The 13958-nt window shown below is 46.1% G+C and overlaps 1 protein-coding gene across 1 annotated transcript in view; it reads left to right on the top strand.

The window, feature by feature from the left end:
* LOC123762807 (uncharacterized) overlaps window positions 1–13958 on the top strand; it is a 214287-nt gene that overhangs the window by 24305 nt on the left and 176024 nt on the right. Inside the window, exon 5 of the mRNA XM_069332019.1 lies at window positions 9404–9529. Within this exon, the coding sequence (XP_069188120.1) occupies window positions 9404–9529 (126 nt within the window). The remainder of the gene's footprint in view (window positions 1–9403; window positions 9530–13958) is intronic.

Below are 13958 nucleotides of genomic sequence, written 5' to 3'. Positions count from 1 at the left end.
CTGCACGTGTCTTTGTGCGTACACGGTTTGTTCCATTTATCTACCCCACAAATGTCCCATTTTCTCTTCCTGATCTTTAACACCTGCTGGACTCCCTGCCGGAGTGTGTGCTCCTGCTGGGTGATTTCAATTGTCGACATACCCTCTGGGGTGATGTTCTGACAAACACCCGGGGTCGCCTTCTCGAACCGTTCATCCTCTCTTCTTCCCAGTCTCTTCTGAGTTCTGGTAAGCCCACTTATTTGGACTCTGGGATTCCCACCCTTTCCTGTCTAGATCTTTCTCTCTGCTCGTCGTCTCTTTACTTAGAATTCACGTGGCGGGTTTTTGATGACCTCCATGGCAGTGACTGTTTCCCCATCCTTGTTACCTTTTACTCTTTTCACCCCTCCCCTCGCCTTCCCTTGGGGGCAGTTTGCTAAGGCATGCCGGAACCTATTGACTCTCCGTGCTGCTCACTCTGGCCTTTCCATTCTGCCTCTCCCATGCGCCCTCCTCCTTTTTCATGACAGTCTTCGACGCTGCCTTCCGCTCTAATCCTCGCTCTTTCTCTCGGGGACCCCGGAAGTGTGTTCCCTGGTGGAATGTGAACTGTGCCTTGGGCTGTCGGCTGTAAGCGTGCAGCCTGGAAGAGACAGTCGCTGGCAGACAGCTGATTCTTTTCTTTTGGTTCGGAAGGTGAGCGTGGTGGCCCTACGGGCCATCCGTACAGCTAAGTGTGAATGTTGGAAATCTTATGTTTCCACCATTATGTCGGAAACTCCTCTGCCACAGATCTGGAAACGTATCCACAAGATAGCGGGTTCGTTCCCGATGTCTCGCCTGTCCTTCACTTCCGTGGTACTCTTGTGGCGGACCCGTTGCAGGTCATGACCGAACTTGGTTCTCACTTTTCTTCTGTTAGCTCTGGTTCTCATCTTCCTCAGTCTTTCATTCTTCGTAAACCTTGCTCTTGAATCTCGTCCTTTAGATTTCTGCACCCATCTCAGACATCACTATAACGATCCCTTCTCTCTCTTAACTTCAGTCTTCCCCGTCCCTCTGTGGTTTTACGGCGGTGGCCTTCGATGGCATTCATTGAGATGCATCGCCATTTCTCTCCGTGCATGTCTCGGTGTTTACTGAGTCTGTATAACCGGGTCTGGGAGTCGTTGTCTGTCCCTGAGGGCTGACTCGATGCGGTTGTCCTCCCTGTTCGGAAACCAGGTTTTTTTGGGGGACTCTAAGGACTTCCGCCCTATTGCCCTCATGAATTGTCTGCAAATTCTTTGAACATAAGGTTAACGTTTGTCTGATGTGGTTCTTAGAACACTATCACCACCTTTCCCCTTCTCAAGTTGGTTTTCACCAGTGCCGCAGCACAACAGATGTCCTGGTGAACTTGGAGGTCCATATTCGTACTGCTTTTGCTGCAAAGACCTTCGCTGTTGCCGTCTTTTTTGACCTGGAAGAGGCTTATGACACCACCTGGCGATATCATACTCTGTCCCAACTTCATTCTTTTGGCCTTCGTAGTAATCTCCCTCTTTCTCCAAAGCTTCCTCTCTCGTCGTTCCTTTCGAGTGAGGCTTGGTGCCACTCTCTGCCTCTTTTCAGCAATACGAGGGTGTTCCCCAAGGTAGTGTTTTGAGCACTACTTTTTCTGGTTGCGATCAATGGTCTTCTTTCCTCTCTTCCTTCTGGCGTCTTCTCCGCTCTCTATGTCGACGACCTTACCCTTTGCTGTCGGGGAGAGGATTCTCCTCTCCTTCAACGGTGGCTTCAACGTGTGATTGATGCTGTGTCGTCTTGGGCCACCGATCATGAGTTCAGGTTCTCTACGTCTAAGACTTGTGCCATGACTTTTACTCGGAAGCAGGTCATTCTTCGTCCCTCTGTCACTTTGTCATCCCCATGTGTACATGGATTCCGTTAAGCTTTTGTGGTTTATCTTTGACACTCGTTTGTCTTGGTCATCCCATGTCTCTTACCTCCGAGTTGAATGCTCTAAGGCCCTTACCCTCGTTAATGTTTTGTCCCAAACTTCTTGGAGAGCGGATAAGCGCGCACTCCTTGCTTTACAGTCCTCTCTCGTCCTGTCTAAGCTCGATTATGGTTGCCCTGCTTACTCATCTGCTTCTCCTTCTACTCTTCGCCTTCTTGATGCTTTGCACCATACTGGGTTGTGCCTCAGCTCTGGTGCCTTTCGTTCGACTCCCATCCTCTGCTTGTATGTTGACACTGGCTTCCTGTCTCTCCAGGACCGCCGTGATCACTACTGTCTTCGCTATCTTGCGCGGTCCTTACAACATCCTTCTTCTCGCCTCTGTCGTACTTTAACCCCTCCTGTTTTTCCTCTTCACCACCTCCCTCTTTTAGTTCGTATTTCTAATATTTCTCCTCGTATTGTTCCTTCCTTGCCCCCGTGGAGAGTCCCCCTTCCGAAGTTTTGTACATCCTTGACCCCGTATCACTTAAGCTTTTACCCCTCCTATGGTTCTGAAAAGCTTTCCCTTGAGCACTTTTTTTTCCTCACTCCCGCTCCGTTTCTATCTTCACCGATGAGTCCAAGTCTGCGGACGGTGTAGGCTACTTTGTTGTTTTTTTTCCTGACCGCACTTATGTGTTGCCCACCTCCAGAGACTAGCATCTTTACATCAGGACTTTGTTATTCTCTTTGCTCTTCGTCTCCTGCTTTCTCGTTGTCAATCTTCCTTTGTAGTTGTCGTTGACTCTCATAGTGCCCTCATGGCTCTCAGGTCCTTTAATCTGGTCCATCCAGTGGTCGTCGAGATTCAGCATTGGTTGTTTCTTATTTCCAGTAAATTTCAGTTGTATTTTGCTGGGTTCCCAGTAATATTGGGGTGTCTTTAAATGAGCGTTCCGATGCTGCTGCTGCTGGGGAAGCTGTCCCATCTCCCGTAAAGGTATTCCTTATTCTGACTTTTAGCCAGTTATTCATTCCTCCATCCTTACTCGTTGGCAGGAATGTTGGTCTTCTATTTCTGGTAACAAACTGCGTACTCTTAAGAGTAGTGTGTCCTCATGGCCCTCCTCCTCCCACAGTAACCGGAGATGGGAAACGGCTCTGGCGAAGTTGCGTATTGGCCATACTCGCTTAACTCTCGGTCACTTAATGGAGCGCCGCCCTGCTCCTTATTGTTCAAATTGCATTGTCCCTCTTACGGTCGTGCATATCCTTGTTGAATGTCCTGACTTCCAGGAAGAGCATGTCTTGCTTTCCGACCGTCCTTTGAGGTCACTTGTCCCTCGATAGAATTCTTGGAGAATCGAATACTTTTGATATCGTTCACCTCGTGCGTTTCTGTTCTCGTATTGGCATCCTTGGTAATATTTAGCGCTCTCTGATTATTCTGCACATTTGATGGTGCTATATAGCTTTTCCGGTTTGGTGCCTTCTTTTAATAATAACTTACTTGACTCAACATGCTTCACTGATGAGAGCTCTTTTATTTCAAATCGCCTTTCTTATTAGTTTGTTCTTTATCCCTGTAGAATGCGCATTGTGTGTTATATCCCTTGAAGCCTTGGTATGGTTCTTTTGCTTGCAGTGATCAAAATATATATATGTTTTGGCCTCGTCTTAAAGTTTTGTCTAGGGTATGTTTTATATAATAGGGTATTATAAGAGAAACACTGCTTAATATGCAAAACAATATACTGTACTTGAGGGTAACAAGACATATCAAACAGATAAAATGGTAAAAATTATGAGAAGCCAGAAATACCCTTCAGCATGCAATAATATCGTAAAATCAATTAATGAGCACAGATAATCTCCTAAACACATGAATGAATATATGGAGTAGCACGAAAGTCTTACCAAGAGAATTAACTAAGTATTAAGCAAAATAAACATTATACACCGACTTGTCTCCAATATGTCTCCTTCCCTCCAGCTCACCCACGGGACTGAATAGCCTCCCGCCAGCAAAGCAGGCGGCCTACCAAAAGATCAACTTAGCTTCCCCATGAACTCTTGTGAAAACTCTTAGTAGTACAAATAACAATAATATCAGTAATCTTAAGGGTATGTAATACTGTTACAGTAATCGCAAGAATTAATTACAATCAATAACAGGAAATAATCAAAGGTTGAAATATAAACTCTAGCTTGACAACAGGCCGCACACTGGACACATCCAAATATGGTCATCCCCCCACGGAGAAGCCACACTCCCTCCATCAAGAAACAACTTGCACAAGCCTATCAAAAATAATGCAACTCGGTCACACTACAGCATGCTACAATATAAATCGTGCAATATTAACTGGAACACAAATGGATACCATACTAATAATAGTACTGAACAGGGAAAGTAATAAATGCTATACATAGTTATTATGAAATATGTTAGAATCAATCCTAGATTCGTAACATGTGTGTCGCTAGCTCTGAAGTTAAGGCCAGCAACACGTAGGCTGGGAAAAACTATCAATCAACAATAACAATCAACGGTAAAGCAATCAACGCCCAGCTGACCGACAGTAACATAAAATGGCTGATTCAGTGCCCCCCCCCTCTCTCTTATATTTATATGTATATATAATATATATATAATATATGTATAATATATATAATATACACCACCTCTGGCTGGAAGAAGGGGACTCATAGCCTCAGAGAAAACCACGCATGATGCATTAGAGGGAATGTTTAGATCCCCTCCAATACAGTTTGTGTACTTTTCCTCGACCACCCCCTTCCTTGTTTGTGATTTATTATGTCTTTGATGGTTACAGGATATACACGGGTTGATACAAAAATAATACAAAAAGTGCTTAAACGTTATGGATCTCTTGAAAAACTTGACAATGGGAACATTGATGAATGTCAGACGGGTTCGATCATTGTTGCAAGTCAAACACTTCTTCGAATTCCTCTGAAGTTGGACTAGTGCCCATGACGCAACAGGCATTTCCCTTCTGAATCGCAACACTGAGGTGCGGGAACAAGAAACTTTTTGCTCTCTGGTCTTTTGTAGCGCTGATCAATTTGTCCCCCAATTCCTTCAGGAACTTCAATGCACAGTTTCCCCACGAACCGAAGGTCTCAGAGCCGATCGGAACAAGCTGTAGCAGCGTGCCAGACCTCTGTATTTAATAATTTTCTGCACACGTGTAGTCCCACACCACTTGCTTACCATCCTTCCAAGGAAGCCAGGGAACCCCATCTGGGTGCTTCTGAGGGTCGTTAGGTCTGGATAAGTGTGGTTCTCTTTGTGCCGGGCAGCGGGCTGTGGTGAGGCTCTTCTTGGTGATGTCGTTGACCTCTTCATGTCTTGCAATCTTACCTTGTGATTTACGACATACCAGACCATGACGACCATATTGGTCTGCCATCGTAGCTCCGCAGATGCACCTATGTTCGGTGAGGATGGGGACGGCAAGGCGAAGGGCAACTCCAATGCGGAGAGCGTCATGACTGAGGCGAGTTCCCAGGGCTGCATTGGGCACAGCAAATAAAAAATCCCCGGCGTGGGGTGCTGTTACCGCTAGGAGGCGGGCTTTGTTTTCAGCATCAGTGTTGTCAATCATTGCTGTGACAGTCTTTTCCATTATGGGGCTATCCCAGTGGGCCTGCTTGTGGTCTTTTGGGACTTATGGTCGGGGTTGAGGGTGTGCAATGGTGTCCCATTGTCTGGCTGCTTCGATGAACGTTTGATCATGAGTTCCTGCTGTCTCCCTCATACGCTCTGGTAGGATCTGCCCTACCAATTCATTGGCTGCTGTACATGAAGATAAAAATGCTGGAAGTGCTACCTCAGTTGCCTTTCGTATGCCTATCCCCGCAAATCTCACTGGTAGTGTTGCTTGGTCCCACTGACTGTCATCTAAATCTAGGTTGAGCGCCTTCCTGAATATTGACCTGAGGAGCTCATCATATTGATTTAGAAGTGGGTTGCCAAAAGTAAACATACTTCTTAAAACCTTAAGAAGTATGTTAGCCTGGGCAAGGTAAGGCACTTTGTGAGAAGATAGAGGGCACCATAGGAGTCCAAGTCCCCTATTCTCGCTTCCATCCTCTTTAGGTCTCTAAACTTTTCGTAAAGGACTGCAGCAATGGTATTGTGGCCCAGAGGTGCTCCAAGTAGTGTGCTGTCGGTGGGTTTAATGACTGAGGCTTCTGGTAAAACTGATTTCACTGCTCTAATAATTACGTCACTGGATGCAATAATTTCGCACTTGGAGGGGTTAAGAACGAGACCCATGGACTCCCCCCCGTGTCTTCACCAGCTGTAGGTCTTCCAGCAGAGAATCTTGTGTGCCTGCCAGAGTGCCATCATCCAGGAACCAGATGTTGAGCTCACTGGACAGTCTGGTTGTAATTTCTCGAACCGCTATGCAAAAGAGGAAGGGTGCAAGTAGGTCTCCCTGTTGAATTCCCTCTGCTGAGGTGACTTCATGTTTGCCACGTGAAGTCATATGACAAACATGTGGAGGGTTGAGTCTTTGCTGTAGCCTGTTGACACAAACGGAATGGTTTGATTTCATCAGGGATTAACCCGGCGAGGCAGTTGTTGACAAACGTTGTGATTTCTGTCAGGAGCGCTTCTGCAGCTGGGCCAAGAACAGGGTTCACCATTTCCTTCACATGTTGAGGCCTTACCCCGGTGTAGCCTCCTGAGGAGCCCGGGGGAAATGAAACGATAGCTTTATAAACCTCTGACTCCCGGAGGACGAGAGGTTCCTGGTTAGGGGCGAGCCTGACCTGTGGGGAAGGTCCACCTACGGCCCTGACGGGGTGTTTTTCTCCTTGTTTGGGCTGTGGTTTCATCCCTGGATAAAATTTTGTCCTCACTTGTGATCAACCTGAGTGCCCCGACTGTATTGTCCTCTTCAATTTTCTTGCTGACTTGGGTACCTAATTTGCTGTTGTCGCCGATTGTCGTACTTCGTCTGCCTCGGCGGTGTTTGGGGTGTTTGGGGAGGCGGACTCGGTTGTCAGCCCTAGGAAAATCCCTAATTGCTTTATTGACGGATGAGGCCAGTGTCTTGCCTCCTCTGTCTGGTACACCTAAGCATGCATTGCCAAAAAGTAGCAGATTGTGCCAGGCTTTGATGGTATCAGGTGCATCAAGGTTATTTGACCCTCTGACTTTTGCGATGAGGTCCGTGTATTTCCCGGCAGCAAATGGGCGAGAGGCCTTTGGGATGTGGGTGAGTGTCCTGGTTGACGTTGCTTTAATTGCCTCTAGCAGGTCGTCTGTTGCAATGTAATCTGTTGCGATTTGTACTGGTGCAACAGGCTCCTGAGTGCTGCCTCCTTCCACGGGAGGCCTCCCTGACCCAGGACAGTCACCATGCTGGCGTATGACTCTGGAGTTGATGCTGAAGTTGCTCCCACAAACACTACATGTGCCTGAGTGTAGTGCCTTCCCCCAGGGGAGGGGGGAGGCACTACACTCAGGGGGTGGGGGGAGGGTTGGGGTGGCACTTAACACTTGGATAATTTCCTTTTGTCACTAAACACTGGTGAATGTGTCCTGGCTCACTGGGTGTGGTGCTCTCAACACGATACTCACAATGGTCCAGTCACCACAGGACTGGACTCGACTTATCTTTTTCAAGCACTTATTAGCACACTGGTGAGCCCCTCTCTTGACCCCACCACACGTGTCCTTCCACCCTTTCCTGGTGAGGGAGCCGTAGGGCGTGTGACGTGTGTGGGCGTGGGCTGACGGTGGGCGTGGGGTGGCGGTGGGCGTTGGTCGACAGTGGGCGTGGGTGGACGATGGTTGTCGGGTCAGCCGCCGGGAGTGGGTTGCTGGGTGGGCTGGCGAGGCTTGAGGGAGACTAGGGAGGAGGGGAGGGGTCCCGCCACAGGCAGCGGCCACACACAATTAACACAAACATAATGCACCTGTGAAACTTTATCACTACAAACTCACCGTTCATCTGAAAAGACGCGCACATTCACTTATAGGTCTGCTGGAATACCAGCAGGTTTGTGAGCCTCCCCTTCACTCCCCCCTCCCCCCACCCTCCACTTGAGGCCTCCTCCCATATATATATATATATATATATATCGTACCTGGTAGCCAGAACACACTTCTTGGCCTATTATGCAAGGCCCGATTTGCCTAATAAGCCAAGTGATTTTCTTTATTTCCAACAAAATGTTTCAAATTGTTTTATTTGAATTACTAATATTTTATTATATTAAGAACATAAATTGACTGAGTTATGTTAGTTGAGTTTAGCTTAAGAGAGGTTAGGTTAGGGTTGGTTAGGTTAGGTTAGGTTAGGTTAGGTTAGGGTTGGTTAGGTTAGGTTAGGGTTGGTTAGGTTAGGGTTGGTTAGGTTAGGTTAGGTTAGGGTTGGTTAGGTTAGGTTAGGGTTGGTTAGGTTAGGTTAGGGTTGGTTAGGTTAGGTTAGGGTTGGTTAGGTTAGGGTTGGTTAGGTTAGGTTAGGTTAGGTTAGGGTTGGTTAGGTTCTGTCATATATCTTCGTTAATTTTAACTCAAATTTAAAAAAATAAAATCATGCATAATGAAATGAATAGCTTTATCATTTCAAGAGAAAAAAATTAGGAAAAATATATAAATTCAGAAAAACTCCGCCTATTAGGCAAATCGGGCCTTGCATAGTAGGCCGAGTACTGCATTCTGGCTACTAGGTACAACATATGTCTGTATGTGTGTATAATATATATATATATATTATCTGAGAAAGCTGCATGAACGCGCAAGCCATATATCACTAAGAACTCTGACCCGGCCAGGATTCGAACCCATGCCGTCCAGGATCACCCCTAAACGTACACAGTACCGTGACCACCGCACCAATGATCGTCTATAAGGATTGGTCAGTCTTGGAGCTTATTAACTAAGCTCCCTGACTGACCAACCCCCGACGACACTCATGGATCCATTTGGGTACAGTTTTTCATCAAATTCTGGCGCAAATTCTGGTACTGTGTACGTTTAGGGGTGATCCTGGACGGTATGGGTTCGAATCCTGGCCGGGTCAGAGTTCTTAGTGATATATGGCTTGCGCGTTCATGCAGCTTTCTCACACATGTTAGACTCAGTGCGGCCCGTGCATGCGGCCGAATTTGATGAAAAACTGTACCCAAATGGATCCATGAGTGTCGTCGGGGGTTGGTCAGTCAGGGAGCTTAGTTAATAAGCGCCAAGACTGACCAATCCTTACAGACGATCATTGGTGCGGTGGTCACGGTACTGTGTACGGATAAAGTAATTGTGTGCGAGGTAGTAGATGGTATATTTTTTAATGTTATGTGGATTTATATTAATGCCAGTAAACTGGAATATTTTTTGCTAACCTTTCACTCCCCTAGAACATTGATATTTGGCCAGGCTATGTGTTCCAGTGATGCTGAAGGTTACTTCCTCTCATAAGTCACATTATTGTTCATACTGATCATTTCCTTCTTCAGCCAAGAACTCTACGCACATGGAAATGAAGATTGATCACCCGAACATTACCGAGAATAACACGAGTATTGCTTGGCATGTTGACTTCCGTGCCTACCCGAAGCCTGTCTTCGTCTGGTACAAGGAAGGTAAGAATGAGTATTCTTTGCTCCGTATTCTTCCTTGTTTCCCAGAGCTTGTCTTCGTCTGGTAGAGTCGAGGAAAATTATTCGTTTACTCCTCAGTTTCTTGTTAAGTGCAAAATGGCAACATTGCATTTGTTGTTGTCGTAGTATTGGGTTAGATTATAAATGAATAGGCGTTTTGTAACGACGAGTTTAATTGGTTAAAACACCACACACTGGTTTATATAATTCACACTGCTATCGAAAGGAAAATATTGTAAAACTGAATAAAATTAATATGTGAAGATTATTGGAAATGGGAGATGGCTCTACTGTTGTGCTTAAAAGCTTATTGACCTTTCATATAAACGATATAACGTATAATAATTTTATGTATTGGTATTTCGCTTTGTAAACAAACGATGTGACGTCCCAGCACTAACGCACCCTCCCAACATCAACAAACTAAACGTCTTTTAATGATTTACTTTATAATAATAATAATATCACATCCTAGTTACTCCCCAATTTTCGTAACAGTGATTCAAAGAAACAAACTATGGCGATAAAAGTTTATTAGTAAATTTAACTATGAATAAATTTAATTTTGGATTACATAAATTTAAATGTATAATAAGGGTACTTAATAACAGTCAAAATCTCATGATACATGATACAAGGTTAATATCACGATGTTAAACTTCCAGCAATTTTAATTCAACACGTTACAGTGCACTGTTAACTAACAATGTTAATATTATCACAAGGTTTTTTTATCCATGGTTAAACTTTTGACTTTAACATCGTGATATTAACCTTGTATCATAAACTTAGTGTAACAACGGTAAATTTAATAATGTGTAACCTTCAGAGAGTAAGTCTAACAATAGGGACTTGCATTGGTGAAAGTGCTACCTTGGGTAAATTGGCAATGTAATCAAACCGTCCGCAGACCAAGTCCATTCCAACCAGCAGTCGATCCCAAAGATGCATTCATCAATTTTATCATGCTATTCATTCAAAATAGTAATTTTATGAAATGTAAATTAATATTGTTATATGTTAGCATACTGTACATATTTAGGCAGTGGTTAGGAAAGGTTAGGTGTTTAGGTTCTCTTGGCGATTATTTGTATTTGTAGTACGTGAGTGAAGCATTTACAGCGTTGTGCAGCCCGTCCTCTAAACACAGGCATACAGTTTATTCCATGTACCTGCCAAACCTCCTACGACTCACAACTGATGACGTCCGAACACTTCCGGAACAAATGCTTCGCTGACGACTTTTACAAATGCATCACCCACGTACTACAAATACAAATAATCGCCAACAGAATCTAAAAATCTAACCTAACCAGTGCCTAAATATACACAAGATGCTAACATTTAACAATATTACCTTATAATTGAGGAAAGTTTTATTTTGAACAGCATGTTAAAATTTATGAAAGTCATTCGGGTCGACCGCTGGATGAAATGGACTTTTCTTCTTCATAGTAGTCGCAGTTTGTATGAAGGGTTTACCCTCCCGATGACTGCACGAGTACAGATATTGGGATACCGTTTATGTTGAGGATGGTAAGTGTCAAAAGTCCCTGTTGCGTTGTGCTGTAGAGGAGCGGCGACTAAAACAGAGGGGGATGTGAGAGGGAGACTTGTCACACTGTAGGGTGGTATGTTGTGTTTATGGCGTCAGCTGATCCAAGGAGTTGCATTGTGCGCATGATGTCTATTAATATTTTTCCGGGAACTTCCGTATCGGAAAGTGCAAGCAGTACGCTTCACAAATCGTCGAGCCAAAGGACACCCGGCGGCACCCTTGGCTAAGACATCTTATCCGACAGCCGCGAAATGGCTTCCCCTTGACTGGGGCAACGAAGGAGGGGGGGGGGAACTCCAGGGGATGCAGGCACGGCATCGACCCCACTACTGGGCACAGGAGCCAAGGCCCCCTGGCGCACATCTTTCCTCAGCACCACGACGAGGTCCCGATCATCCAGGGAACCCCCCACTGCAGGGATCCAAAAGCAGGAGGCGCAGGGAGGGGGGGGGGAGAGGGGGCTCAGGAAGCAACTCTGAGCCCTTCACAGCCCCGACATCTACGGCGGGGGACGCCAGAGCACCAAGCTTTCCCATCACCTCCCAAGGCATACCACGAAGGGGAAAAGACACTCCGAGCCCACTGCGATCGCTTCAAGACAGGCCGCACCACTCCTACCAGGCCCCTCCACAGGCACGGCCACCATCTTTGCGTCCACATGGTCCACACCCACACCGTCCTAAGAGTCCATAGAGGCCACATCGCCCACTGTCCACATCATCCAGGAAAACAGCCTCAGAACACCGGTGTGCACGCTTCTGCAAAGGGATGGAAGCATCAGATCGACAATCGTCAAGACACACAGGCATGGCAAGCACCTCCCCCGGCCGAAACACTCCTTCCAAAACAGAAGAACCCACGTCCCAAGTAGCCGCCTGTGGACCACATCCATAGGCGGGGACGGGACATGGACCTCCACTGGGACATCCTCCACTACACGCAGCGTAGGCCACGGCCTGACACCCCCACACACCGGCTCAACAACCCCTAGGGACCACGGCAGTCAACAAACGTGTCGCACAAGCTGTAGAACCTGCCTCAACAGGCGGAGCAGCAGACAGACAGTCAGGTGCCTCAGGAACAGTACCCACTCCATCCTCAGTACCGTCCGAACACAACAGGGGCGGAAAATCTTCCACACGAAAAACGTTCACCCTACAGTTGCTCCCACGTTGCACCCTGCAGTCAGATGACCTCTGTGACCACACCAATAACAGGGGGGGGAGGGGGGCAGTTGCCCCCGATACAGGCAGCAGAGTGTGTAACCCAACACGGATATCGACGACAGAACACTACACTTCAGCGACATCGTCAGGGTGTAGGAGCTGTCACGCACACCAGCATAATGCCCGGCAAGGACCTCGTTCCAACGAACACTTAACACAGTCCTAAACCATTCAAAACAGGAGTTTAAAAGATCGTCCTGAAATTTGAAGGGGACACCATGCACCGCCACATGGGTCAAGGTTACACTAAGATTCACCACCTTAACAGAACCGGCGGTATCGGGGGAGAGGGTAAACACGCCCCATACACCGCCTGAGAAACATCTGAAAGGCAGCCTGGTGGCGGAGCTTGACCACAGCACGGTGGCCCTGAAGCAGCTGGACGCCCACTAAGGCCAACAGCTGCACATGGAGCACGTCCACCAGGGCGACACCAACCAACAGATGGACCACCGTCACCGTAAATGCCAGACCAACCGACAATGTCCTCTTCACTGGGGGGCCGAGAAGTCCCCCATGGCAACTCCAAACGCCACCCTGTCAGTGGCAAACCACCACCAGGCAGGGCAACCAGCAATCGTCCAATGTAAACACTAGCCAGGAGCGGAGAGACCTCAGGAGCGTCCGACCCGGCCGCTGGTTGCCACCCAACTCACTCGAAATGGACTTTGTCTGAGGACGGGTTGCATTGTGGTTCCAACAAAAGTCGTCAGCGAAGCACTTGATCCGAAGTTTTTGGACGTCATCAGTTGTGAGTCGTGTGTAAACCTCTTTTTTCACTCATAAACAGCTGGGGTTTGGCGGGTGCATGGAATGGATTTTGACCTTTGTTTATGAACGTGGGGGTGCACCCCTTGCACCTTAATTAATCCACAGCAACACAAAACTTTATTTTTGCGAGTTAAAGTGGTTTGCAAATATTTACATTTGCGAGAATAGTTGATATACTTTATACAAATAATGGCATCAAGACCTAATTAAACTTTAATATTCAGTACGTAATAGTATGTTTATTACAAGAGAGAGACACAGTCTAAATATATGGCAAATGTCTGGTCATATTATGAGTGTAGTTCGTTGCCATTTGAAGAGTATCGTATGCTCAACATGCGACGCCATATAATAAATGGTAAACGGAAAAGTTATTTGCTTCGTAAAAAGTTTACAACACTAATGAGCAAACAATACATATTCCATCATCGATTGTTTCACAACCTAAAAGAAGGTGCTTCAGAATTTGGGTGAAAGCTATACCATTTACCTGAGGGCCACTAACACCTTTTTTTTTCTTTTTCTTTTTAAAACAGAGCAATTACAGCATATAGTAACCATATAAACAGGACAGCAGAGTAACAAAAAACACAGAACAACAACACAGATAACAAGGAACACAGATCACCATAACACAAAAGTGAAAATAAAGAATAACATAAAACTCATAAGAAGACACACACACACACACCCAGGCACTACCCAGACAGGGCGCGCCAAAAGCGTCAGTAATTACAATAGCACACAAGGAGCACAATAAAACCAGAGGTAAAATATAAACAAGGAATACACATACAAAATTAACACCACAGAATCGAGAACACAATAACTGTAAATACAACATAGTAAAGAAAAT

Source organism: Procambarus clarkii, chromosome 27 (genome assembly GCF_040958095.1).
Source record: "Procambarus clarkii isolate CNS0578487 chromosome 27, FALCON_Pclarkii_2.0, whole genome shotgun sequence".
In the NCBI taxonomy this organism is placed as follows: Eukaryota; Metazoa; Arthropoda; class Malacostraca; order Decapoda; family Cambaridae; genus Procambarus; species Procambarus clarkii.
Note: the sequence above shows the minus strand (reverse complement) of the source record. Positions and strands in the feature narration are given on the sequence as shown.